General features: G+C 34.0%; 1 protein-coding gene and 1 long non-coding RNA gene across 5 annotated transcripts in view; one reads left to right on the top strand and one right to left on the bottom strand.

Moving 5' to 3' along the window:
* Positions 1-26,807, top strand: part of LOC128218748 (FERM, ARHGEF and pleckstrin domain-containing protein 2-like) — a 93,434-nt gene that overhangs the window by 13,548 nt on the left and 53,079 nt on the right. For all 4 annotated transcript variants that reach the window (XM_052926434.1, XM_052926436.1, XM_052926433.1 and 1 more), the window contains 3 exons: positions 6,652-6,786; positions 19,252-19,356; positions 20,749-20,867. In XM_052926434.1, the coding sequence (XP_052782394.1) occupies positions 6,712-6,786; positions 19,252-19,356; positions 20,749-20,867 (299 nt within the window). In that variant the 5' untranslated portion in view covers positions 6,652-6,711. The remainder of the gene's footprint in view (positions 1-6,651; positions 6,787-19,251; positions 19,357-20,748; positions 20,868-26,807) is intronic.
* LOC128218749 (uncharacterized) lies at positions 10,740-15,100 on the bottom strand. The gene is made up of 4 exons (XR_008258443.1): positions 14,910-15,100; positions 13,006-13,208; positions 11,633-11,772; positions 10,740-11,158 (listed from the first exon to the last, which is right to left on the bottom strand). It is a non-coding gene; the product is annotated as an uncharacterized LOC128218749 (long non-coding RNA).

Raw genomic sequence — 26,807 nt, 5'->3', positions numbered from 1 at the left:
TTAAAATCAAGGTTTAGGCTGATGTTACTGAATACTGTTTGTAACATTGCGACAGGTAAAAATTTGGTGCGACAGGTAAACTTTCAGTGTTTACCTGTCGCAATGTCCTGTGAAGAAGGAAAAGTTTTCGCGTTGTCTGCACGCGTAGGGGTTGGGGCGCCTGTTAGGAAAAATATGGTAATCATGTTTTTTGTTTAAATTTTCAGATGTCTGTTTAACATTTACCTTAATTACTCCCATGTATCTTTTTGCTCACAAAGGCTCTCTGTGATCAGAATCTGCATGAGATCCTCTAGATACCCTTTGTGATATGATGTCTGCATGCTAAGGCCATACATAGTGGATTCTATGTTAAGTTTATCTGGCTCACAGTCAGGTTTTGTGTTTTAAGACCAAAAAATGATAGCTTCCAAGAACCAAAATTTAACATTTTCTGGAGTGTCATGTCATAGAAAGTTTCTCGCTGGGATATATTTAGTTTTTCACATATTTACTCAACTTTTTGTATTATTCATGACTTTGCTGTTAGCCACAATGTGTTGTTCATGTTATATGGCTTTAATATGAATGTGGTAACATTTAATGTTGAATAAACTATATCAATTATGTTAATGTTTTTAAAGATAACTGCATTAAAAAGGTGAAAATACTAATGTATTAAGTTAAGAAGATTTAGTATTTAACAGTTAATTTACTATAAACAATTTAATTATTTATGAGCCTCTGAATAGTTTTTTTGTTGTTGTTTTTTTCTGTGCTAGATAGCTTTTCTGGGCTACTGTTGAACTTTACTCAAAAAGTTGATTTAAGGATGACAATTAAATGCTTGTGTTTTTTTTCCTGACTTGTAGGTATAGTTTTAGAAATGAAACCTGCCGCTAAATGCAGAATCAATTTGGAGTGGCCTAATGATTTTACCAGGTTTGATGCCATACAATCTTAACTTTGGTAAAAAGCGTCCCCTCAAGGACTTCAAAGGAAACATTGATTAAACGGTTTGGTTTCTCTGGAAAATAAACAATTCTGAGCAAAGTGATTAGTTCCTTATTTAGTTCTCTAACAAATACAGGGTTGAGGGAAGAAACTTTATGTTCCATGCTGATAATTCTTGTGGCGGAGGTCGGGAGGTCGTAATAAAAATAATTGGTAAATTATCGTTCCAAGCTACTTGTTTCTTTTGTTTACCCTGAGGGATAATCAGCGAGTTTTCAACAGGTTGTTTTATTGGTTGTATAACTTATGTTTTCCTGTTTTAAGCTTGTCTGTTTTTCAAAGAAAAAAAGCTTTTTTGGCACCAACATCGTCAGCGCTGTTGTTAAAAAGCTCTTAAAACACTTCAAAGATGTTGAAATTAAACTTGGTACACAGTTTACAATATACACGTGTATAGCTTAAAGCTGCACTCCCACAGATTATCCGATTTGGAAACTCAGAATCAATTTTGGCATCAATGCTTTCAATTCAGTCATAAAAGATAACTCACAATAGAACAACTCCCAATTGTTTGGAAAACTGCCGAAAAGTTCATTTTTCTTAAAGTTTTAGTAACGCTTTCTAAGTCATAAAACATTAACTTCCAAACCTAATGTTAAAAAATGCGAACTTATCTTTTTATCAGCAGTCTTATACCACCAGTTTTTAGACATTTATTAAAAATTTGGCTCATTGTAAGACAAAAATAAATCAAAAGTAGTCAAAATGGTCAGTCGTTAAGTGTGCAGCTCTAAGGACAAGAACTTGGTCTTGAATAATTGTCAATCTATGCCCCTTTTTTAATGGAAAAGATAACAGATGAGTGTTTGCATTCGCTCCGCAATGCTCTAGTTCGGTTTGTTATTACCTTTTTAATCAGACATCTATTTAACCACCAATTTAACTACATCCTTGTGGAATTTTATTTGAGGATCGAAGCAGCATAAAATGCCGTTGGGGAAATCTGTTCTAATCAAAAACAATTACATGTGATTCTTCGATAAAAATGCTGGGAAATTCATACTGATAATGATTCAAAGTCTGATTTAAAAAAAAATAATTCTTCACAAAATCCTCGCCTTGAAATTAGATTCTTAACACCTAGCCTTCATGTTGTTTCTACTATCTTTGCAAAATCTTATGATTCACACAAATGATATCTATTCAATGACAATTAAAATGACACCCTTATTCAAAATCAATGCATACACATGTATAACGAACATAAATTTTGAGTGATGAACCTTTGACTACTTAATCAATAATGCATTAATGAAAAATATTAATTACTGATAACAAGATTGTAACCATGCATTTAATAGCAGAAAGCTCAAACATATTAAATGATGGGTGAGTGCTAAAAGATTTACTGTGGTTTACTATCCTCTCATAAAGTGGAAATACCGTGTTTTGTGCTCATTTTTTTCAAATTAAACTTGGTATCCTTCATAAGAAACATTGTTTTCGATATTTATTCATCTTTTTCAGTTAATCAAAACAATTAAGTAAGAGTGCATCTTTTTAAAAAAAAATCAACCTAGATGTAAGAATTGTCATTTTTTTGTGGTCGCAAAAGCTGCAAATTATGCAGTCTGATAACGATATTTTTCAGGATTTTGAGATTTATAGAAAGTCTTATTTGGGAGTAAGAGTGCATCTTAAAATGAAATCTATGCACATTTCATCATCCTATGAAATTTTATACCAAAAAGGACAGAAATAAAATCAATTGTGTCACCAGTTTCAGCGATGTCTGATCTGTCTACCACTTAGACGTCTGAGAGAGGCAGACATGGTTATTTTAGAATCAGCCTTTCTTTGAAACCTATTTGCCATATAGTAGTTCCATTGCCGACATTCTTAACAAGACAAAAGCACCGCAGTGCTTTTGTGCACAAATAGATTGATTCTGAATAATTACCAGCCAGAAAATAAGTTGAGGTATTGTCTAGCCTTGGTGTCATTTTCGGCGGCGTCTTGTTGCATGAGACAATGATCACAAGTGAAGCATGGTCCATCATTTTGGTTTAATTGTGTCCACAAGCATTGGTATTCATTCTGTGACTCTTAGTAGTGAGGTTTAGTTGGGGTGTTGCATGGTGGGGTCGCAGTGGTTTGCAACATCTTTATGTTGAATTATGGTCAAACTAAATAATACACAAGTGAAATATATGTCTCCCCCATTCATGCGCTTCTATTTAGGAGTTTTATACATGGTATGCATGTTAGTCGCATGACCAGTAGATGACCCGTATTGAATTTGAGGTCAGTAAGTCAAAGGTCAAGGCTGTGGTGAGGTAAAAAAAACTGTTTCTGCTCAATTACTATAGATCCTTTGGGTCCAGGAACTTCATACTTGCTTTGAGAGTTGGTCACGACTAGAAGATGATCCTTATTGATTTTAAGATCAGTAGGTCAAAGGTCAAGGTCGTGGTGACCTTAAGCTTAAAAATGGTTTCCACTCAATAACTAAAGATTGCCTGCACCCAGAGACTACATACCTGGCATGCCAGTTGGTCATGACCAGTAGACAACTACTTATGATTTTGGGATTGGCCAAACTAAATGGTAGCCCTTATAAATCCATCTATCACAGTAATTCTCAATATTTGTAGGATGACTGATGTTTTCATTTGAATATGGGTGAATAGGCCAAACTTCAAGGTCACTGTATGATCGTCTCTAGTCCAAAATTACAAAATGCATGTCCATCAGTGTTTTTTTCTGAGCTACAATCACGCAATGGGGAGACAAGCACATTTTATTAAAAAAACAATCTCTAGTTACTTTTGGTGTTAACAAGGTGAAATAATTGCAACTTTACATAAAAAGAATAACATGCCAACGTTAGGATATAAATGACTTTTAATTGTTGCTTATCAGAAAAGCGCATTAATTTATATGTGAAAGTAACTTCATTTCTGGAAAATGCAATATTGGTATTTAAATCCAACCCAATCCCAAGGTTCAGCAATTCAAATTGATTTGTTTGCGACGCGTAATTTAAAGCTACAATTTAATTACTCGGTTAGAGTGAAATTAATGCAAACTGTACATGTTTGGATTTTTTGTGAGGGAGTTAATAATAATGAGCTAGCATTTTTCGGAGTTAGTGCTTGGTGATGCATTAAAATATATGCCAAATTGCTGATGAATGCAGTTCGTTTTTCTGATGTGGGAAGTTGATCATCAGGCTTATAGATGTTGCACCTGATTTGAAATTCATTGACTGGTTTTCTACTGACTTAGAACCACAATCATTCAATGCATGCATTAAAGACTTGAAATTCCAATTTCATTTAAGTAACATATATGTAATACATGGGGCGAAAAATAGTTAGAAAAAGTCAGGTGAAATCTGTTAGAGGGACTGTACACCAGATTGGCACCAAAAAAGTTTTTTCTGTAACGAATCTCAGGACAATTATTTAATAAAATGTTTAAGTCTTTGATATCATTATTGTAAAAAAAATTACAAAATGCAAAAAAAAATCGAGTCGGAGACCGGGTTCGAACCGGTGTCGCCAAAATTGCAGTCCAGTGTTGTATCCACTGTGCTACGAAGGCTTACCCTAAACAGTTGGAATATTTAAGCTGTATACCTAACTTGGTAATATCGCATGATAACATTGACTAGCCAATCACACATAAGGAATAAATTCTACTAGGTTGACATACCCAGTAAAACAAATTAATGGAAAAATACGAAAACAATGCGAAAAATAAATGAATTGTATACTATGTGGTACTTCAGTTAGTAAGTTTCAATGCATTGTACACATCGATACCAAGTTTATGGCAGTTTTCAACAATTTTCTTTTTTTTCGCTATTTCATCATACGGAGTACAGCCCCTTTAATATATGTGAAGTTATAACTCAGGGAAAACCATAAAAACAGACAACATTTGCTTCAAGTCCATATTTGATCTATATATATATATATATATATATATATATATATATATATATATATATATATATAGTACACAATTTGAATAGTATACCAGAGAGGATAAATATTGACTATGTTAAATGTGAAATTTGATTCTTGTCAAAATATTAAATGAATTTTTTTCTAGATTTAAAGTTAGCTACATTTTATTTTCCTATTCCAATGAAATTTCATGTAAATTTAATGAGGCTCTGAGGCTTTTAACAATTAATAATTTAATTTTCCAGACAGATTAATTCCAATTCCTGATTTGGTTTCAAATTTTAATCGATGTTAACCATTTGTATTGTGCTGGTAAACAATTTTTATTAATCATATAAAACAGCGTTTATTTGTTCTTTTAGAGTGCATCTCCATTAAATTAAAAGCGGTTTCGATGCTATAGACTAGGGCTCATTTGAATCAATACCATTAACGCTTTTGTTTTCAATGAAGCATGAAAATACATGGGAAAGCGTTAAGCAATGTATTATTCAGTGCAGCATTTAGTTAACCGACCCCTCAGACACTTCAGAGACTGTCCCAATGAATTAATCCATTATTTTTCTGGAGGCTGTGAATCAGCTCCATAGGGCAAAGAATATGGTTTGGTTAGGGTTAAATCCTTTTCAAAACTAAAATATGTGTTTTCTAATGTAACCCAACAGTCTCATTTTGGAATAATTATATGGTGTTTGTTTAGTAAAAGAAATAGACACCTTCAATCACTATTTAAGCAGACACTCAATCTTGTGGCTTAAACAAGAAGGAGACTGTTCTTACTCCAAACTTGATGCAATTTTCTTGGAAACTCTTTCTTTTGTGACGTGTCAGTTTCTATATCTGCAAGTTCTTCTATTTTTGTGGCGTATCAGTTTCCATATCTGCGATTTCTTCTACTTTTGGCGTTTTCAGTTTCCATATCTGCAATTTTTTTCTATTTTTGTGGCGTTTCAGTTTCCATATCTGCAAGTGTTTCAATTTTGGTGGCGGTTCCGTTTCCATATCTGCGGGTCATTCAGTAAAAGGCAACTGTTAATTGGTGGTCATCCCTCGGGAAGACTTAATTACTGATTGGAAACTGAATGTGCGAAACTTGCATACAGTTTTGCATGTAGGAGAAAACTGGATCCATTTATTGGGTTGTATTTCCCATTATATATTAGCAGAACAAGTCATTAGTATTTTGTACTGTGATGTCCTAATTGCAGTAGCCTAGCCTATTCATTGTGCATCACATTTGTTGTATCAATTTGTTTGACCAATTCATCAGTCGCTGATGCCAGTCTTTTTTTACTAAGCCATATTTTGGATTTATCTTCATACAGCTAAATGGAGTTTCGATTCTAAGTGTACCATATTGAGTTTTAAATATTGATGGGGGTAAGGAAGAGTTATATATAGATAATTTTCAGCTTGTATTTTTTAGAAGAAAAATATAAATGGTACTGTAGTTGTGTTTCTTTTTGTAGTGGTGGTGGCAGAGGACATATTATTGCGCAAAAATTGTAACATCACTAATGATAATATTAAAACATTGTGCACCTCTCACCCAAGAGGTTGTTGGTCTAATCCCCACCAGGGAAATTGTCTCATAGCCACTCAAAGTTTACACAAGCACGAGCTCCTAACAAGGAAATGGACTCAAGGGTGATTCTTTAAGCCAGCGTCTTTTGTCACAATCAAGCTTAATGGCAATAGTATAAATTGCAATATTTAATAATGATGTTCCAAACATCTTTTCCAGGTATTGATATGAAGTGACGTTGAGCTTAAGCAATTGTGGCCAGCGAGCCAAGCGGTGACGATGGAACGAAAAGGCAAGCATGTGAGCATACGCGTCATCTTTCTTGATGACCAGGTCCACGCTTTCCAGATACATGTGAGTATGAGATGGGATATTCTGCCATTAACTGCGAAAAGTTTGTCTAACTCATCATCAGCCCTCTTTTGACTTAATTCCGCTTTTAAGACAATGGGTTTAACAGTGTGTGTATACTACGTGATAAATGACGTCATACATGCTACGTCGGAAGGCAAAAATTTGCTTAAAATGAAGATTTAAATCAAAGATAACTTTTCATTTACAACACTATTTTAAATGAAACAAAGGGCAGTCTATGCCGCTTAAAGAGGCACGCATTTGTTTTATCACCAAAATTTGATGAGGTCATTAGTTTCATCAAACACTTCGACAAACCTGTTTCGAAAATAATGTTTTGACAGTGCTCCGTCAGACAGCTGTATTGTGAAAAGGTTTGTCGAAGTGTCTTAAGAAACTAAACTCTCGATCAAATAGTGAAGTTATCTTTGTTTAAAGTTTTTTTTCAAATCAAAATATTGCCTTCCGACGTAGCATTTATGCCGCAATTTATCACGTTGTATACACACACTGTTTAAGACAGGGTTTTTCGCTGAAGCTTAAGGTTATTTAAGGATGTTGCACTCTGTCCTTTTTATACCCCTCCGAATCAAAGGTTTCGGGAGGGGGATTTTGATTTTGCGTCTGTCCTTTCGTCCAGAACCATATCTTGGTATGCATTGATCAGAAAATGTCCTAACTTGGTCAGAATGTTCCCCTTGATCATATCTCGTTTATATTTATTTTGTTTTGATTAAAACATGTAATGTGATAATGAATACAACAAACAAAAGCACTATTTCTAACAGTATATGACATTGAAGTAACTTCCTGTTTATATTGTTTGTTTATATCTACTGATGAAAGCGTTACGCCGAAACGTTTAAGATAATAAACTTTACGTGTTTGTGTGGTTTATTTTATTCATATAGCATTTTCTTTGAAATTTATAATGCTTTAATTATACAATGTCTGATACAATGTGCCTTTTTGTCCCTGAGACAGCACCCTGTCCCTTAACTTCGGTGCCCTGTCCTTTTTAAAACTTGGCTTAAACCCTACATACGCTGGCGGAAACATAATTCTACACAATTATGTTGCAGTACTTCTTGCGTATGTATACACAGCAATTAGAAAAACTGACTATATTTGTCGAATCTGAAAGCTGGCCAACAATCATATGTGACGTGAAATTTCAGAGGGATTTGGCAGTTGCTGTGTATAGCAAAATTAGTTGCTCTGAATTTGATAAAAATTGCCACATTCATGTCAATTCTTTCGATACTGGTCCGCAGTTCACGTCAAGCTTGGTATAGATTTCTGAAGAGTCAACATCCAGGAATAAATGAATTGTTTGAATAAGGACAAGAATCTTATTTGCCGACCGAAACTTGAGAAGATTATGGCTGTCACTGTGATGCAAGAGAAGGAGCTCATTTCGTGCAATTGTAACAATTGGATCACTTCCTATATTTGCCGAAAGAGGAAAAATAAGCCTAACTAGGTTATCTGCGTTGTTTTAACATACATATGTTTAAGTAATTGAGAAATGCAGCATTGTAGGGTTTAAGCTTGGTTTTTAAAAAGACAGGGTGCTGCAGAAAAGGGACAGGGTGCGCCTAAGGGAGGAAAGGGCACAATCTATCCGGCTGTGAAGAACTTAAACATTATGCATTTCACAGAAAATGTAAGGAATTGTGCTTAGTTGAAGTAATATGTTAGGTATCAACTGCCAAATATGTGAAGTTTGTATGAATTTATGATCATATTTTAATAAAGTTTAAATAAAAACAAAAGAAATATTTGAATAGTTTAATTATATTTAATTCTACAAAGGCAAGAGGGTGCCCATGCTGTATGAGGACAGAAGGGTGCTACTAAAAATGGACAGGCTGCAGCACCCTACAATTACACTTCAGCTAAAACCGTAGCATTGCTTTATGTTTAATTGAAAGTAGACTCAGATTCATTAAAGGAGCCTGGGTCCAGTTAGGACATGACTTATACAGTTTTATGATTGATGTGATTTGTCTACAGCTTTACGCAGTTCCAGGATCCAAAAAAAAAAGAAGAAAAAAAAAAGAAATTTAAAAAAAGATATAAAAAATATTTTTAACTGGTATCTTTTCGTTGTTACTATATTAATATTTTGTTTTTTGAAGTCCGGAGGGACCTGAAAAGGGCTTTTAAAAAGCCATTCTTGCTTCTGCCACAGGGTGCTTCACTCCCTTTGACCCCAATTTTGGACCTTAGGTACCCCCAAGAACCCATCACTGACATGGTTTCAGCCCTTCAGCTGCCACGTGGATCACATCCCTTTTCACGAACAGAGGCTCTAATATCTAAATTAGGAAAATGACTTAAGTTAGAAATTGACTCAAGATGTTTTTTGTATACCGGCCCAGATCTTGGAAAAAATCAAAGCGCTGAAAGCGCTGCAAGACTGTCGGTGACGTAACTGAAGAAGGCAAACACTACCCCAAAGTTCTTTCAAATGAAATGTGATCAAATGATTTCATACAACTGATGAACACTCTTTAAGGTAGATGAAGAAGGATAAATGTGATTATAATAAGCACAAATATATTGGCCCTACTTAATCATGTATCCAATGACCTACCAGATTCTTAATTCAAATTTCCTAATTTTGAACCGCTTTAAAGTAGTTAAATGCATATTCATTATGTTAAAATTGCTTCAATTTATGATGTCGCTTATAACAGTTTCAGTAAGCAATTACATTCCTTCATTTCATTAGGGTCTGTAGAAGCCAATGTCTTTAAAATGCAAATACAATACAAGCTATACCCAAGATTCAAGGGACATAATAAAAATATAACTTTAAAATGATGCTCTTTCAAGCCTAAAAATGCCTCCCAGAACTTCTATCAACAGAGTCCACATATCTACAAAATTTGTGCTCGAGTTACTTTCTTTGATATAAAAGTGAAAACAAATCTGCATGGTGCTGTGGCATCATACCATGAAAAAAACTAATATCTTTAAAATTTGTTTTCTAGTTTGTTTTTATTATAAAAGTGTTAATAAATCTGCATGGTGCTGAAAAAAAAACAACTAATGTATTAAATTTCAAACCTGCAGCATTAATTAGCGCCATGTTGTCAAGAATATCTGGACAATTGAATGAAATATGCATGGACCGAAGTGACAGCTGGTTTTTCATTGACAAAAGATGCCTTTGAGGCAGTTTTAAGATTATGCTATTCAAAGTATGAGGGTAGTTGGTACAGTTTTAATTCATATTCAGATGATGGCTGATAATTGTTAATAAACATGTATCCACTTAGCAGCAGGGAATAAGTAAATGACATAGTTTTAATGACCAATATTGGAGATGTGACCTTGACCTCCAAATCCAAAGGGGTCATCTGCTGGTCACCCCAAACATAAATTTCAAGTTTGAAGGCCATGGGTGCAGACTTTGTCGAGTTGTCACACAGGCAAGCTTTTTGCATTCAATGGTCTGTGACAAATCAATAGGGCTCACCTACTGGTCAGGCCCAACCCCAAAGTCAAGTTGTTCAAGGGCCATGGGTGCAGGCTTTGTCCAGTCATTATTAGTACAACCTTTTAGCATTCAAGGTCACTGTGATCTTGACATTTGACCCAATGACCCCTTAAATCAATAGGATCTTCTAATAGTCAGACTTAGCCTCCATGTTGAGTTTGAGGGCCAAAGGTGCAGGCATTGTCAACTTATCAGTCAGAAGTATGGTTTGACACCTTTCTGTTCAAGGTCACTGTGACCTTTGACCATATTACCCCTAAAATCAAAAGGGGTCCTTTACTGGTTAAACCAAACTTTCATGTCAAGTTTGACAATAGGTCTAGGAATTGTAGAGTTATCACCCGGAAAAGCTTTGGTCTACTGTCAGACAGACGGACGTAGCGGCCAACATGTCCAAAGCAATATACTCCTCTTCTTTGAAAGGGGCATAATAAATTGAAATTGATTAAATATTTTTGTTTATTATGTTAATTAACTTACATTACATACAACAAGTACCATTTTGATATTTTCGAATGCTCATTTGGGCATGTACATGGGTTTTGATCTGACTATGAACATGAAACTACATAGTGATGTTCCCTCCTATCAATTCTAAATTTAAATAACCATGAGAAAAAAGAATGTTTTCACTGCACCATGAATAAATATGTCAAACAAAATAAATGTCAAGTTATTAAAGATTAATTTAACACTGTTCTTTTGATGATTTCCGTGCATTCCTGACTGCAGGTTTTGCCCATTTTCCCACACAGTTATTTCATATTGGCCTTACAAGGTCAGATCTTGAGTTGGGTCTTCATTGCTGGACACTATCTCTTTATCTCTACAGAAAACACACTGGTGCCAGTTTCACTGCAACAACTGCAAAAAAAGTTATATTCTAACTGAACTCTGCATCAATATTCAATTATTTTTTATTGGATTTAGGAAATGTCTTTGTTTTAAAGGGTTCATATAAATTAATGCATTTTTTTCAATTTAATGCATTATCATGCTGGACTATTTGACATTGATGGTTAAAACAAAGAAGGCATATGATTTGTGTACAGATTAAACATTATTAATTATAAATGTGTTCTTTAATTAATAGACAAGTGGCAACAATTTCCCCAGTTAAAAAAGCTTACATTTGTATATCTGCAGATTAATCATTTGCATTTCTTTTGCTTTGATCATTTAAGTCAAATGAGTTAGACATGATAATGCATTAAAATAAGAAATATATTTTTGGCATCAAATTATAGTGTGTGCCTTCAATCTAGAAATAAATTTCTTCTCAACAGATGCTAAATTATAAAAAAAAATATATAAACCAAGATTTTGATTATGACATACCTGCATAGTTAGTGGTCTCCATAACTGCTCAGAAATGCTCCCTATGACAAACTAAGTGCTGGTGTATGGCTGGGTAATAGTGTTGCTCCAACCAATAGCGCAATTCTTCCTACAGGTGGACCAGCTCCTCAATATGGTTTCTGTCATGGCAGTGATAACAGTATGTAATAACATGCCCTTTTCTACTTTCCAGAGAATGAATCTTCCAATCTAAATTACAAATTTAAGAACAAATATATACATATGCACATGTAATGTTGTTAAAAACAAACCATTTAGATGCCACAAAACTGTAAGATTTTAGGTGAAAATTAAGCCAAATAAAAACATTTAGTCATTTAAAGCTGCACTCTCACAGATTTACTGTTTTTACAACTTTTGTATTTTTGTCTTGGAATGACCTATTTTTTAGCTAAAATATCTGCAAACCAGTGATATAAGACTACTGACAAAATATTAGATTGCAGACTTCCATATTTCAGGTCGAAAACAAAGGTTTTATGGCTTAAAGCGTTACTAACGGTTTAAGAAAAATGCATAAAACATTTTGAACTTAAATATAAACATTTTCTGACAAATTTATTGTCAGCAATCTAATATGAATGGTTAACATGCATTATCACATAAATTGGCCCGTTCCAAGACAAAAAATAAATAAAGTAGTCAAAACGTTCAATCTGTAAGAGTGCTACACTCTCAGTCACAGATTGAAGGTTTTGACAACTTCGTTTACTTTTTGGCTTGGAATAAGCTAATGAAAAGCAGTATGAAAACTGATGAAATAAGACTGCTGACAAAAGATAAGATCATGTTTTTTATATTTACATTTGGAACTATTGGTTTTATGGTTAAAAGCTAACGCTTTACTAAAAATGAGATTTTTGGCACAGAACATCATCTTTTGACCGTATTAAAATAAGAAAACAGCGTTCCAATATTTTCAGTTGTCTTTTTTGACTGAATTAATATAAGAAAGCAGCGATCCCCTTTTTCCAGTTGTCTGTTATGTCCAGTGTTCAGAAATTCGCATAAAATAATTCATTACAAGACCAAGAAATAAAAAAAGAGTTGGTAAAACAGACAATCTGTGAGAGTGCAGCTTAAACATATGATATGCATTATCAGCCAAGTGCAGACCTACTCACATCCTGGCTACACAACCAGTACATTCATCAGCTTTTCTGATTCGAACCAGGCACATTTATATTGGTAGACTAGCATTTTACCATTCTGTGCTGGCCAGTAAAGTTCTCATTTGAATTAGAATTCAAAATGTATATACCTTTGTTCATTTTATTTGCCAACTCTGTTTCAACTGAACTTCCTAAATGAAGAGAAGTTTCAAAAAATAATTACAATATCTCAGTAAATACCTGCATTTATGTGTTTCTTGTGCAATCTGTCAGCTTTGGTAGGCTCAGGTTTCATTTTGTCCACCTCAATACTTGTAATCTTCTAGTCTGATGTACTGCCATCCAATTTTTAAGTCAGGTCAGGCAGCCATTTCAGCTTTGTTCCAGTTGATTGTATCAGATGATGTTAACAATACTAGCCTTGTATCCAGGCACTTCTCAATCTGAAAGTTTACAAAAGAACATGGCCTGTAATATTTAATAAAAAAATCATAATTGTTTACTCATGGATGATGGGTTCTAAAGTAAACCTTTGAGAAAAGATGCTACTGGTATGGTGCTTGAACCCACGACCATGTGAACACTTGCATGGAGATCTGTCAAACTGAGCTAACTGGGTAACTGATTTTTAGGCAGCTCCCAGCTTGGCTCTACAATTGACAGGTGCATTATACATTATAGAGACAATAAATCAAACACTTGAAGCACTAGTCCAAATAATAGTAACTTAACTGATCTTTTTACAAATTTTGAAATGGCATATCCTTCACATACAATTTTTTTGTACCAAAAGTGGGTAGCTATTCCGATTGGGATTCCGGGTCAGATAATTAAATATATCTAATATATGAGTTATGTACACAAAAAATAAAAGCTGACGAATTATTATGAGTTTGATGAGTGTTTTTCTTCATTTCATACTGTCAAAACATAATGATATAAACTGTTATACATGAAGATCACCTGCAAGGCTGCAGTGCATAGATTTACATAGATGTAAAATGGTTGTGTTTAAATGCATTAAATGCTTGTTTTGTGAAAAAAATCTTTGCACTTACATGGTAATAAGTAAAATACGAAAATAAACCTTTAATATCTATTTCAAACATATAATACTTATCTAACTACGATTTCAATATTTTTCAACCCCCACCCTGTTTTGCAACCCGATTAGACGTAAGGGATTGGAAGAATCCCATATAACACGTCTATTTTTTTAGACTATTGAAGCATATATGTTCTTTTTTGATGGTTGAGACGTTTCAGGTTAAACAACAATTAAAAATGCGAAATAATTTTAGTAAATAATCAACTCTGAATTAAAAGTAACATGAAGATGTTGTAGTGAAGGATTTGCCATATATATATATATATATCTATATTTTTTTTTTAATCGTAAAAAGAGTCCGTCAACGTACAAATATTTAGACTAAGAGATGTAGATCAGCTAGATGTACCTTCTTGTCCAAAAAATTGTACGTTGACAGATTTTTTTACGATTTTTGATACAGCAAATCCTTCACGTACAAATTGTTTTGTACGAAAAGTGGGTAGTTATTCCGATCGGGATTCCGGGTTAAGGCATATTGCATCTATAACATATCATAAAAACAAGAAATATTACCAGATAATGTTATTTTATATAAATTCCGTAACCAAAAAGTAATATCAAGCAAATAATTATGAGTTTGATGGTTTTTTCTTCATTTCATTCTGTCAAAACATAACAATATATACATGAAGGGCACCTGCAAGGCTGCAGTTCACAATTTTACAACAATTGGAACATTTCGGCCATCAATTGTAACAACTCGCCATCTTCGGTAAGCTTCGAGATAGTCAATCCCTGTTGGATACTGGCTGAGGTGTTCAGATTGTTCGGCCAAGGCCGAGTTGTTACAATGTATTATCTCGAAGCTTGTCGGAGGTGGCCAAATTATTACGATTGGGTCAAAATAGCTTTGCACTTCCATGGTAAAATATGAATATAAATCTTTACTTTATTATCCATTTTAACCATAAAATACTTCACTTAATACAATTCCAATATTTTTCAAACACCCCCACTTTTTGCACAAAACCGTTTAGACTGTAGGGATTGGAAGAATCCCGTATAACACGTCTATTATGTACATGTACTGTACCTTCGTGTCCGAAATCGATCACTTCCTTGGAGCTCATTTCTGGATTGTCTCCATCTAAATTTAACATTTTTAGACGCATACATTGATGCCATTTTTGCTTCGATTGATGTTAAAGCAATAGCACTAAATACAGGTGGGTTATTTTGTAGAAGAACGTGTTCGAAGTAACATTCAATTTCATTTCCGCATAATCGCCGCCATATTGTGTATGACTTAAAAACTACACCCTATAGTCCAAAATAACAATAGACATAACGTTGACACACTGTGATAGGTATAATCCAAATAATTTACTCAAACAAACGCAATAGTTCGATTGCTGCTGAAAAAAATCATTTGAAACATAAAAGCTATTTCACAAAATATTACATGACATGAACTCTTTAACCGCGTATGATTTATTTCTTAATAGCTTTCATTCATAAAATAAGTTCTTTGCCGGGGTTTGCCGGGTCAGTCTTGAATGCTGGGATATGTGTGACGTCACACGGGGTGCAAACATGTGGTGTAGCTTACTATTGGATGTAGGGTAAAATGACTTCGTATGTAAATGCTATACTTTCAATATTTTTCATTATATTGTTCAATAAAACTCAACAAATTGTAACGGTACAACTATACTAAGAGTAACACGCAATATTTGTCATAAAAAAGGCAATAACGCGTTAAATACACATAAGCAGGTACTTGACGCCCCACATTCACGTAAGTAGTTCTGTTGCTACGCAGGTGGTGTGTATTAATATATTCATGTTCAATATGTCGTGTCAGGCGACTAGTCGCGTTTCTGAAATACCGCTCTCTAAAGACTGTCGGCTTGCAGCCGACAGTCTAAAAACAGTGCTTTGTTTTAGTTAGAGCAATTGATGGCAGTCCATCTATCTGAGGAAAGGCAGAATTATTAGTCATATATCTGGTCTCAGTATGGCAGTCCCACTGGTACCCTGCTATGTGCCAAATAAAACACTTCCCAGAATAGGGTTAATTGATGGGTGGATTGGCTGGTAATTAATTGGTAATTGTCTTTTGACAACATGGTTGAAGTCATCAAGTTCAAGATGGTGTCATTCCAAGTATAAATAAAGAACTTGCCTACTGGCACTGTTTTTTTTCAAGATTGGGGCCAGTATACATAATACATCTTGAGTCAATTTTTAACTTAAGTCATCGTCATATTCCTTATTTAGGTATCTCTCTGTTCAAATGATTTACAGTTTATTGAATATTTCTGAAAGACTTAAAATATTTCATTGACTTTATTTAATTTACTCACAATCTCACTGAAATTAAAATTCTCAATATTTCACATATGGGAGCAATTCTCATTGAAAATCTGACATAGAATTTACCCTGTTGTTGTTGAGAATGGCATCTTTAGATCCTGAATGTCGAAAGAAGTGCTGTGATATTGACAATCCGGAAGAGTGCAGTTCATAATCAGACAGTCAAGAAACTTTCGAAGTTCAGGAGCTAATGACACGCTTTGAGATATTAATTTAAAGGGTTTGATAATGCGCCTTTCCAAGAACAGGATATTTGTTATAATAATAAAGGAGTATCTTTTAAAATACACATTTTACTCCATTTTGAACCCACATGCTCATTTATATTCGTGAATACAGCGGCTTGATTCTCCACTGTGGATAAGGCCAATACAAATTAATTGCTAGATTTTCATCCAAATGTGGGCGGGGGATGACATTTTATTATTTTGAACTTATCTTAGATGACTGTTTCACTGTTGAATACGTATGTGTTCATGTTCTTTCTCATTGCATAATAAAGGGACCTTATACATGTGTTTCAAGAGGAACCACGAATATGATTGCTCCTTTTTTACATGTGAATGTTATACATTGACACCGTAGATATGAATTAAAGCCTTTTCCGGACAGTACCGAACCAATACACAAAAACAGACCCTAGTGCAACAGTTTTATTTGAGTCATATAAAAAAATAGGGGCTATGAAACAAAGAGGAGGCGGGCGGGCGGGAATGAAAATATAGCAATTAATTTATAGTCGCCTAATACCTTTAAGGTTAGCAGAGTCCTTGTATTGTTTGACACTAAAGACAAAAATAGCATCTTCCCTGTTGAATAAGCTTGATTTAGTGCTGCACTCTTTGGTGGAAAAACTCCTGCTGACAAAAATGAAATGATTTCCCAGAAGTGTGTGTTGTTCTGTGATTTCCAAGGAATCGTTTCCATGGGGAAGAGCTACAAGTATTGATTGGATCTTTTATTTGAAGACTGGCAGGTCTTCCACATATAGGTCATGCACTGTCCAACATCACTGACAAATGATACTGACCAGTGCACACCGCTTTTAAGGCTTAAAAAAGCAAACATTTGGTTTGGGTTACATGACCATAACTACGAAATAGGCACCGATCCTACCATTTTTCAGTGTGTGTTCCAAATTATAGTTTAACACCTTTTAAGCTTTATACAGAATATCACTTGACCACAATTCTCCAATGATGACAATAATGTTCTTACATAGCCTTATTAAAAAAAAGAAGTCCTACCTAACCTTCTTGTTTTTAAAAAGGATGTAAACTTAACCAAAGAAAATGTTACAGGGTAAAACTGGAACTGGAGTATTTATGTCCTTTGTTAATTAGTTGGTGTGGGTTTTTTATGTACACATGTACGTACAGTATTTTTTTTGCTTGTCCTTTAGGGGACTAAATTCACCCCCATTCCCTTCTTTAACCCTTAGGCTGCTGATGGCGATTTTAAAGGCTTTGCAAACAGCTTGGAACCAGACCAGACACCGAGTAACTCGGCGCCTGGTCAGGTTCCAAGCTGTTTGCCACTCAGTCAATATATCCCCAAAGTTTTAAGTAAATTGAAAGAAATTTAGAACAAACCAGATGACATTTTTGAGCAGACGACAATTTACCCAGCATGCAAAGGGTTAAAAAATAATACATTGTAAAATAAATTCCTTTTGGCCTTTTTTTATTCTATGTTTTACAATACCCACTGCTGAAAAAAACAACTCATTTTTGAAATAAAAATAAAATTGTGATTTTGTTTTTGTTTTATTTTTTGCCGATAAAACTAATATCGCGGCATATAAATAAAAGTAGCGGACATTGCAATAGCTGTGAAAATGTACATGACAATATCTCTGATAAACTTTAAACCAATGAAAACCTTCATCAGATTTGCATCGTCATTGAGAAAATGGCTGCCCCCATTTGTTCTTGGTGGAAAAAAAAAAATGTATCCCAAGTTACGTATTACCGGTGGTTAACGATTACCTGTGTAATCGTTATATCTAGTTCTTGTAGAGTATTTCTGGTATCCTTTGTTTACAATATTTCTTGGCTTTTGTCAATGTGAAACTTTCAATAGATATGGTGTTCCTAAGGTTAAATATTAAATTATTAAATATTACAATTATAACATCAGAATTCATCAGAAATATATTTTTTAAACTTTTTCTAATCATTTCTGTTACAATCAATGAATAAATCTTGAAACAAATTTTGATAGTAGGCGTCATATCATGATGATTACATCACCTATGCCCATGCCCTTTTAAGCAACAACGCTATGCAACTACACTTCTGACTTGTCACTGTTTAAAAGACACCAATTTTGAATTGCAGTGTTTTTTCCACTTTTAAGAAGAGAATGGTTGTAGGGCCCTTTGATAGCGAAAAAAATAGTGTCGTTTTGGTAAAAAGAGAAAAATATAATCATGATTCATATGATTCTTATTTTCAATCTTTTTATCAACAAACATCTTCTGTTCAATAAGGAAATACATTTAAGAAAGTAAGTATTATAACATGCATTTACAAAGTTTAAAGAGGAAATAATGAAAATATGAAGTGAACTTGTCAGATCAAACAAATATGAATGTGCACACACTTACATATTGACTTGACATTCAAAAAACAAAATCATAAAGGATACTTAATAGTTTTTGCTTAAATGTGATATTTTTGAAGACCAAAAAATAAAATTCTAGAAATGTAACTTTATTCCATTTTAATTTCCTCAACCTCAGACACTTTTTGTCTCTGACTGTTCTTAAAACATATAATTAAAAAAAAAAGGCCTTAAAAGTTTTGTTTTTTTAGGAGCATTGATCTCTACACAAGAAATTGTAGCTATAAAGTGCCATTAACGAATATGTCCATATGTTTGTTGAAAAAAAGGTTTGGAAACAAGTTGAACATTATATGAATAATGTTAGTATTATTCCCTTTTAGCCTACAAAGGGCCCAACCACCGTACGTGGACGAAAACACTGATATAGCTTAAATGGATTGCTCGATCTATGGCGCTCTTGTTAACCCATATTTTTTCGATTTCTCTTTCAGGTAAAGGCTTTAGGTCAGGCGTTATGGGATGCGGTGGCGCGCTATCTTAACCTTCTGGAGGCGGACTACTTTGACCTGGAGTACCTGGATCTCCGCAGCATTTTGGTATGTGTAACAAGAAAGGGTCATAAACTAGTTTTGGGGTTGGTCAAATTTTACCAAACTGTTTATTGATTGGTCAATATTAATGCAATCATTTATATTAATCCAATGAAATTACTGAAGTGTGCATTCTAGCCAATGGATGGCCTGTATACTTTGTTGGCAACCATGGTACTTTCTTTCAATACTCATCAAAAGTACCACGGAAAATTGACTGACAAAATCATGTTTATATAAATGCACATGAGAAGAGGAGACCACTCTTCTTCCATTGAAATCGCACGTTACAATTAAATACTCTTCAATAACCCTGTAATGTCAGTTGTCTCGGTAGCCAGTGGTCTAAGGTGCCGTTTTTTTAAATTTGTATAATCTGTTGAACTGAGCTTAAATGAAGCTTTTGCTAGAACATTTCTTCAGGAAAACATTTGTTTGAGAATATCGGCATAGTTTTTTGCATTGCCTACTTGTGGTACCTTTTAAACTGCCTTATTAATCATTCATGATATGATATGATCGTAGCCAATTCACCCTTGGTGCACAATGAAGCATGGCCTTTTAGTGTATCAAGGGGATCCGACAATGACTACTTCTCAAGATTTTATACAAGTTCCTGCAGATGTATTTCCTAAAAATGGACAAATTAGCATTGTAGGCTATTTTCAGAGTCAAATATGGAATGTGGCATTTAAATGTCTGCTTTTAAATGCGTAGATGCAGATAATAGAAGAAGTCCTTTTCAAGGTTATGTTTCTTGTTTGCGTCTTTCATCCAGAGTAGCCATAAAAATGTTGATGTTTCGACAGTATGCAAGGGGTGACGTATGCCTTCTTTGATGAAAATTGATGTTTATCCTCCATTGTTTAAATTTTTGAAACTAAACTTCATGACAAAAAGTTAATGTGCATTGGTATGTTAAAGGGGCTGTACACTGTATGATAAAATAGCGGGAAAAAAGAAAATTGTCGAAAACAGACATATACTTTGTATCAATGTATACAACGCATTGAAACTTACTAACTGAAGTATAAAATAGTTCACAATTAATTTAGTTTTCGCAGTTTTTATGTATTTTTCCAAGATTTCTAGGTATGTCTACCTAGTGGAATTCATTCCTTATTGGAGATTGGCTAGTCGATGTTATCATGTAATAATACCGAGTTAGGTATATAGCTTAAATATTCCAGCCATCTAGGGTAAGCCTTCGTAGCACAGTTGATAAAACACTGGACTGCAATTTTGGCAACACTGGTTCGAACCCGGTCTCCGACTCAATTTTTTTTTTTTTTTAAATTACAATATCAAAGAGTATTATTGTCCTTAGATTTGTTACAGAATTTTTTTTTGGTGCCAATCTGGTGTACAGTCCCTTTAAAGGTATTGTTTGACTTACAGACGTGGTTGGACCGAGAGAAGCAGGTCCTAAAGCAGCTACCATCAGCAGACACCCCGCTATATTTCCTTGTCAAGTTTTACACTCCTGACCCTGCACTTTTGGAAGATGAACTCACAAGGTAACAGATTAGTTATGGTATTGTTCAGGATTGTTTTTGTTAACAGAATCATTTGATTCAGTTTTTTTCCACTTTTAAGGGATTGGTGGCAGAGCCCTTTGGTAGGGGAAAAGAATGGGGCCGGAAACTCGACCCTTAGTAGGGCCTAAAAAACACACTGTAATTGAATATGATTTTGTTGAACTCGAAAGGTTACAAATTAGACAAGTTTTGTATGAAAAAATTGGTGTATTCTTGAAAACATTAACTTGATCCTGTTCTATAATTTTTCCTGTCTATTGTTTTAAAGCTTTTTTGATCATTTCTAGTAAAAAATGGAATTCCAAACTTTTGTCAAAACGATGCATTTTTCCCCCATCAGAAAGGCCCCGGCGTCGGTCCCTAAATGGTGAAAAAAAACCCACTGAATTAGATTCTTTGAAAGGTTTACAAATTGAATGAAGTAGGTAATTTACCAATTATAGGCTAATCGACAAAAACATGACAGAAAGTTCTGTGTATCGCATTGAATGAATAAAAAGATACAGTACTATAAAAGGTTTGCAAAATTGAATGAAATGGGAAATTTATCAATTACAAGCAAGCTAGTTGACCAAAATCATGACAGAAAGTTCCATGTATCGCATTGCATGATTAATAATATACAGTACTAAAAACATTAGCAAAATTGAATAAAATGTAAAATTCACTAATTTTAGGCCGGTCAACCAAAAAAATGTCTGAATGTTCCGTGTTTTGCATTAAATGAATAAAATGATTCAATACCTTAAAAGGTTTGCAAAATTGATTGAAATGGGTAATTTACTATTTATAGTCCAATATTCAGCCAAAAACATGACCACAAAGTTCTGTATATGGCTTTATGCGTAAAGATAAAAGATGTTGGTACATTGAAGACCGGCCTGGAACAATTCCCTTGTTATATTCAGTTGAAGTAACAGTATTTGATATTTTTCTAGACACCATTATTCTTCTACGGCTTTTTAGGAGATAAAGTTACGTTTTCCATTTCTCATCTGTTCATTTATGCTAGAAGCTTGATGAGATTTATGTTCACAATTACTTATTCCTGGATTGTGTCTGGCTTTTACATTAGTCCACTGTTCTTAGACTTTTATTCATGCGTAACGACAAAGGCTCTTTGCGATTCTAGGCTGATTATATGCTACTCTTTTTAGAGTTTGACCTACATTTCAACCCAATCAAAATGCATATCAACCTTAACTGTTTACCATGCTCAATTGTTAATATTTTAGAACTTAACATATATGATGTCATAATTTTCTTCCCTGTCTTGTGAAAACAGTTTACGATTAAAGACATTTAGAACATATTAGGTAAAATCTTTATGATGAAGAAGGGCTCGCATGCCTTCCTTGCTCCGGCCTTCTTAATCATAAAGATTTACCTTATATGTTGTTCTAATGTACTAAGCTAAATACAATCCTGTCCTAATATTGGACATGCTGATATTTCAGTTTGCGGTATATTTTGCATTAAAAGCACCTTTACTGAAATAATAGATATTTACTGGAGACATGTTGTGCTAAAGACTTTTCATTAATGTAAAATTTAACACCTGGGGGAGGTTTCATGCAATATTATAGCCGTCATATTTTCATTTCTTTGCTAAATACTTTTGTGAATCAAACTTGAGCCAGTAGTATTTAAGTTTTAAACAAAGTTGAGGAAATAAAAAAAAATCATTATGTCATTGAAATATATATGTTAAAAAAAAAATGAAATTATGACTTAAATGTTTTGATGAAACCGGGCTTCTGTTTTAAAAGAGACTTTTTACACACTGCAACTCTTTATAACTGTTGCACGTGTAGGTTATTATGATGGATTACAGCATATGGTCTTTGCTAAACAGTTATGGATAGATGCAGCACCCGTTTGCCCTTATGAAATCAAGCATGGGTACTCTCTGCCTTCATAGAATTAAATGCTGAAAACCTCAAATAAATCTTTTGATTATAAATGCATACAAATTTTTACACATTTAACAGTTAAAACCGAATATTAAAGTCTTCCTGAAATTGTACAATTTCTGCCTGTCCAGCAGACATGCAAGTTTGAAGTTTTAGCTTGTCCGAAAAAACATTTGCCTGTTAGAGCATTTTGACACCATATCCGTAGCAATTGAGTGTTGACAATTTTGATTTGGTCTTGTTGCAAACCAACAAACAATCAAGACAGTTGTAATAAAATGATGTCATGGATCGACAAACTACCGCAAAGGAAAAAAAAAAAACAACGAAAAGTTTTCACATACATGCAGTTGACCCACTGGACCCAAGCTGCCCTGCTTAACTTGACCTTCTCAACCCCCAGTGTAAAGTTCATAAAATTTTATTTTCAGCCATTCTCACCAATTAAATATTTCTTCTGCTAGTCAATTCCAGACATTGAATTAAACCCTGGGAAAATGAAATCCCCGAGAACAAAAATAATAATGGCCATATGAGTTTCCCTTCAAGGGTCATTAATTGTAAAAAAAAATAATCTCATAATTGATTAACAGAAAAGAGAAAAATAAATCAAATATGAGCATATTTATGACCAAGTATTCTTGATCATTTTATTGAGAAGGGAAAATTATCAAAGTTGATTAACTGAAAAGAGAAAAATAAATAAAAGTAGGAGCATATTTATGGCCAAGAATACTTGATCTATTGAACATGCTGCTAACTCTGCTCAGCTTTCTGATAAGGTAAAGTTGGAGCATTGAGTGAAATATGACAACTGGAGGGGCTATATGATTTCATTACTGGCCGCAGAGCTATTTTCATAACAAAGTGTGTTTGCTGTCCTGTCTAGAATGTTTGCTTGGTGATTCAGCAGACAGCACGATCATTTGTAGCACTTCACACTTGGAAAATGTGTCCAGATTTCTTGATTACTTTGATTTTCAAGACAGAAATATTGGAATATTTTATTATTGTTTAAAAGCAATCTTTGGTTGATCATTGTGAATTAGATTTTTTGATGTGGGATTTCTTAGTCTAGACCATTTTACTTGATTTTTAACTGTTGTCCCAGTCACTTTAGAGTTATGGCCCTTGAAATGCTTAAATTACAGAAATTTGATTTTGGCCAAGCGTTAACTTGAGAAACCCCCAAACTTGGACAATATGTTTATAGGCAGAAAGTCTCATCAAGGTTTGATAAGCAACCATGTCATCCTAGTCACTATTTTATTACTGTTTTCCCAGTCACTTTAGAGTTATGGCCCTTGAATTGCTTAAATTACACAAATTTTATTCATGCTCTAACTCAAGAAGCTCTGGTCTGATCACCACCAAACTTGACAATATCTGTAGGGCAGAATATATTGTCTTAAATTACAAAAAAATTATAATCTGTGCTTGAAAATGAGAAATATTTGTCCCAACGTTACCGAAAATGGACAATATATTTATGGGTAGAATATCTCATCCAATTTTTTTAATCAGCCATGCCAGTTTCCTTAGAGTTATGGCCCTTTGAGTTTCTTAACTTACTCAAATTTCAAAAATAAATCAAGGCGTATCTTATGACAGTTTAACACTCTTGTTGTGTAAAGATTATGAACGAAAAAGAATATAATTATAGCTGTTGAAATCCAATCTTAGTGCTTAAAAACTGGTTCTGCAGAGCCCTCCATGTGCCCTTGTTGAAAGTTTCCCATATGGGTGGAAAATCTTGCCGTTGGGTTATGTTTCTCTTTTTGGGCATCACAAACTCCTGATAGGTTATGACCTGTAGTCTTTTAAATGGAGCTGAATAAACTACAGTAGAATTGCAAAGACATTTTTCACGGTTAATGTCCCAAAGGCTAAAATTTGGCACATCAAACATTGTCAATTTTTGCTATGTTTTAAATTCGCGATCTGATAGCATGCAAAACATTGTGAAAAAAATATGTCTTGGAATTAAAACAATTTTCAGCCACCTTTATTCCATGACACAGTTCTATCAAAACCTCCGATGAGGAAGAATGCAATTTGTCTTAGAAAATAGATTAATGGCCTAAAGAGAAAAAAATGACCCGACCACATGCAAAACAAGGATCATAATTGCTGTGTTGCCTCCTGTTGTTTTTTACTTTATTGTTGCTTCTCACGCAGGCAGTAACAATAGATTGGTCTGCTTTATGAAATCTCTAATAAGTGTTTTGTGATCAGATTTTTTGGCCTGTCTGTATTTGTGATAGACTTGGTATTGTTTTCTGTGGGTTAAAAACATAAATCTTGGCTCTTAAACTTTAAATGTTCAAGATATTCATATGAAACTTGGTACACATGTTGTCAGAGACTATACGCACATGTATTGCAGTGCTCATAATTCTGACTGTTATAATTGTTGAGTTATGCCCCTTATTCAATTTGGAATAAAACATTAGACGAGTGTTGGAGTTTGCTCCGAGGACTTTTGCTTCTCTCGGAGTTTGCTGGTATTGAAATAAAGTTGATTGGGGAAAAAAAACTGATGTTGTTATGTTTGTTATACTTTTTTTTATTATTATTAAATATTCCACATTACACAATACAAATGATCATATACATACGTAATGTATAACATATGGTGTTTATTATGTAATGCTTATTTAAGAAGCGAGGGTGGTGTCGATACAGAAAAGAATAGACATTTTTATATTGTTAAACAAACTGATAAAAAAAAAGAAAATAAAGGACAAAAAAGCAGAGATCAATTTTAAAATAGAAAAAAAAAAAAATATGTTTGTTATACTTGGTATTCTATAATAAGGGGTTGTTATTGGTTCAGGAATAATCCTGAAAAAAGCTTTAGACCAGTGTGCACTTGTAACGATTGTTTATTTGTGTTTACATTTACATCAAAAACAGTTAGAAGTACCTTGAAATGAGGACAATTTCAAGAGGGATTGCAAACTCTTTTACCCTGCTTTTGGCAAGAATACCTCTACTTGTTTTTATTTCAAGATTGACAATTATCAGCTGTTGGAACCCAAGTCTTATATTTTGACAGGAAGAATGAAAATGAAGTGTTTTTTCCACTTATACTTTTACAGGAGGCGAATGGGGCAAAAATTTCAGCCCCAAAAGGGACTGAAAAATACTGAAATGTATAATGTGCATTCATGTATGAAATATCATGCCCTTATGGAAAATCTTCGTTGACACATAATCTTAGTTATATAACATTGACATTTATTATAATTTAGAGGTAAGACTGTTGCCCGATTCCAAAGACTTGCTTGGTTCAATCATTTATCCAAGGCGAGATTTTGTTCGTAGGAAAGTTATTCAAAAGTGCCGTACATAATTCTGTTGACAGTCTATCGTAGGAACTAAATCGATCCTAAGGGTTCTTAATAAAACAGCATTCTGTTTTATAAATAAAAGCAACATTATCTAGGATGATATCAGAATTGCCCACAAATGGTCAGTTGAAGAATAATAACGATACATAAGGGGATTTTAAGACCTGGGTAATTATAGACAATATAGCTACAACTGTAGGAAGATTTTCCCCCAGCCTGATTACAATGTGAAGTGATAGCAGGCTTTTTAGACCTGTCTCCTTGTACGAGATTGATGGAACTCTGTTCCGCAATTTGTCTAGAATTGTTTAAAGACATTTGCTGCGTTGTTTAAGGACATTTGTTGCTGTAATTTGTATTGGAAATGTTCTCATGGTTTTATTCCAGTGGCTGTTAAGGGAAATGGAAAGGCTGGCCTAATTTTTTAGACCTTGTGGAACGAAAAATCTATTGGCAGTAGGGGAATTCCATCTGAAAGTTTAAGACATTTTTCTCCGTTAAATATATTGCATTAAAAGGGATATTGTAAAAAATTTGGAGGACTGATATTTTTAGGTCAGGCCACACCAAATTGGTTCAATGTTTGGTGCCAGGGGCGGTATTCAATAAGCAACTTAGATTGAACTTAAATATGGCACCGCGCACCCCAGTTT

This window comes from Mya arenaria, chromosome 15 (genome assembly GCF_026914265.1).
Source record: "Mya arenaria isolate MELC-2E11 chromosome 15, ASM2691426v1".
Lineage (NCBI taxonomy): Eukaryota > Metazoa > Mollusca > Bivalvia > Myida > Myidae > Mya > Mya arenaria.
The sequence above is the reverse complement of the archived record's forward strand: the minus strand, read 5'-3'. Positions and strand labels throughout refer to the sequence as shown.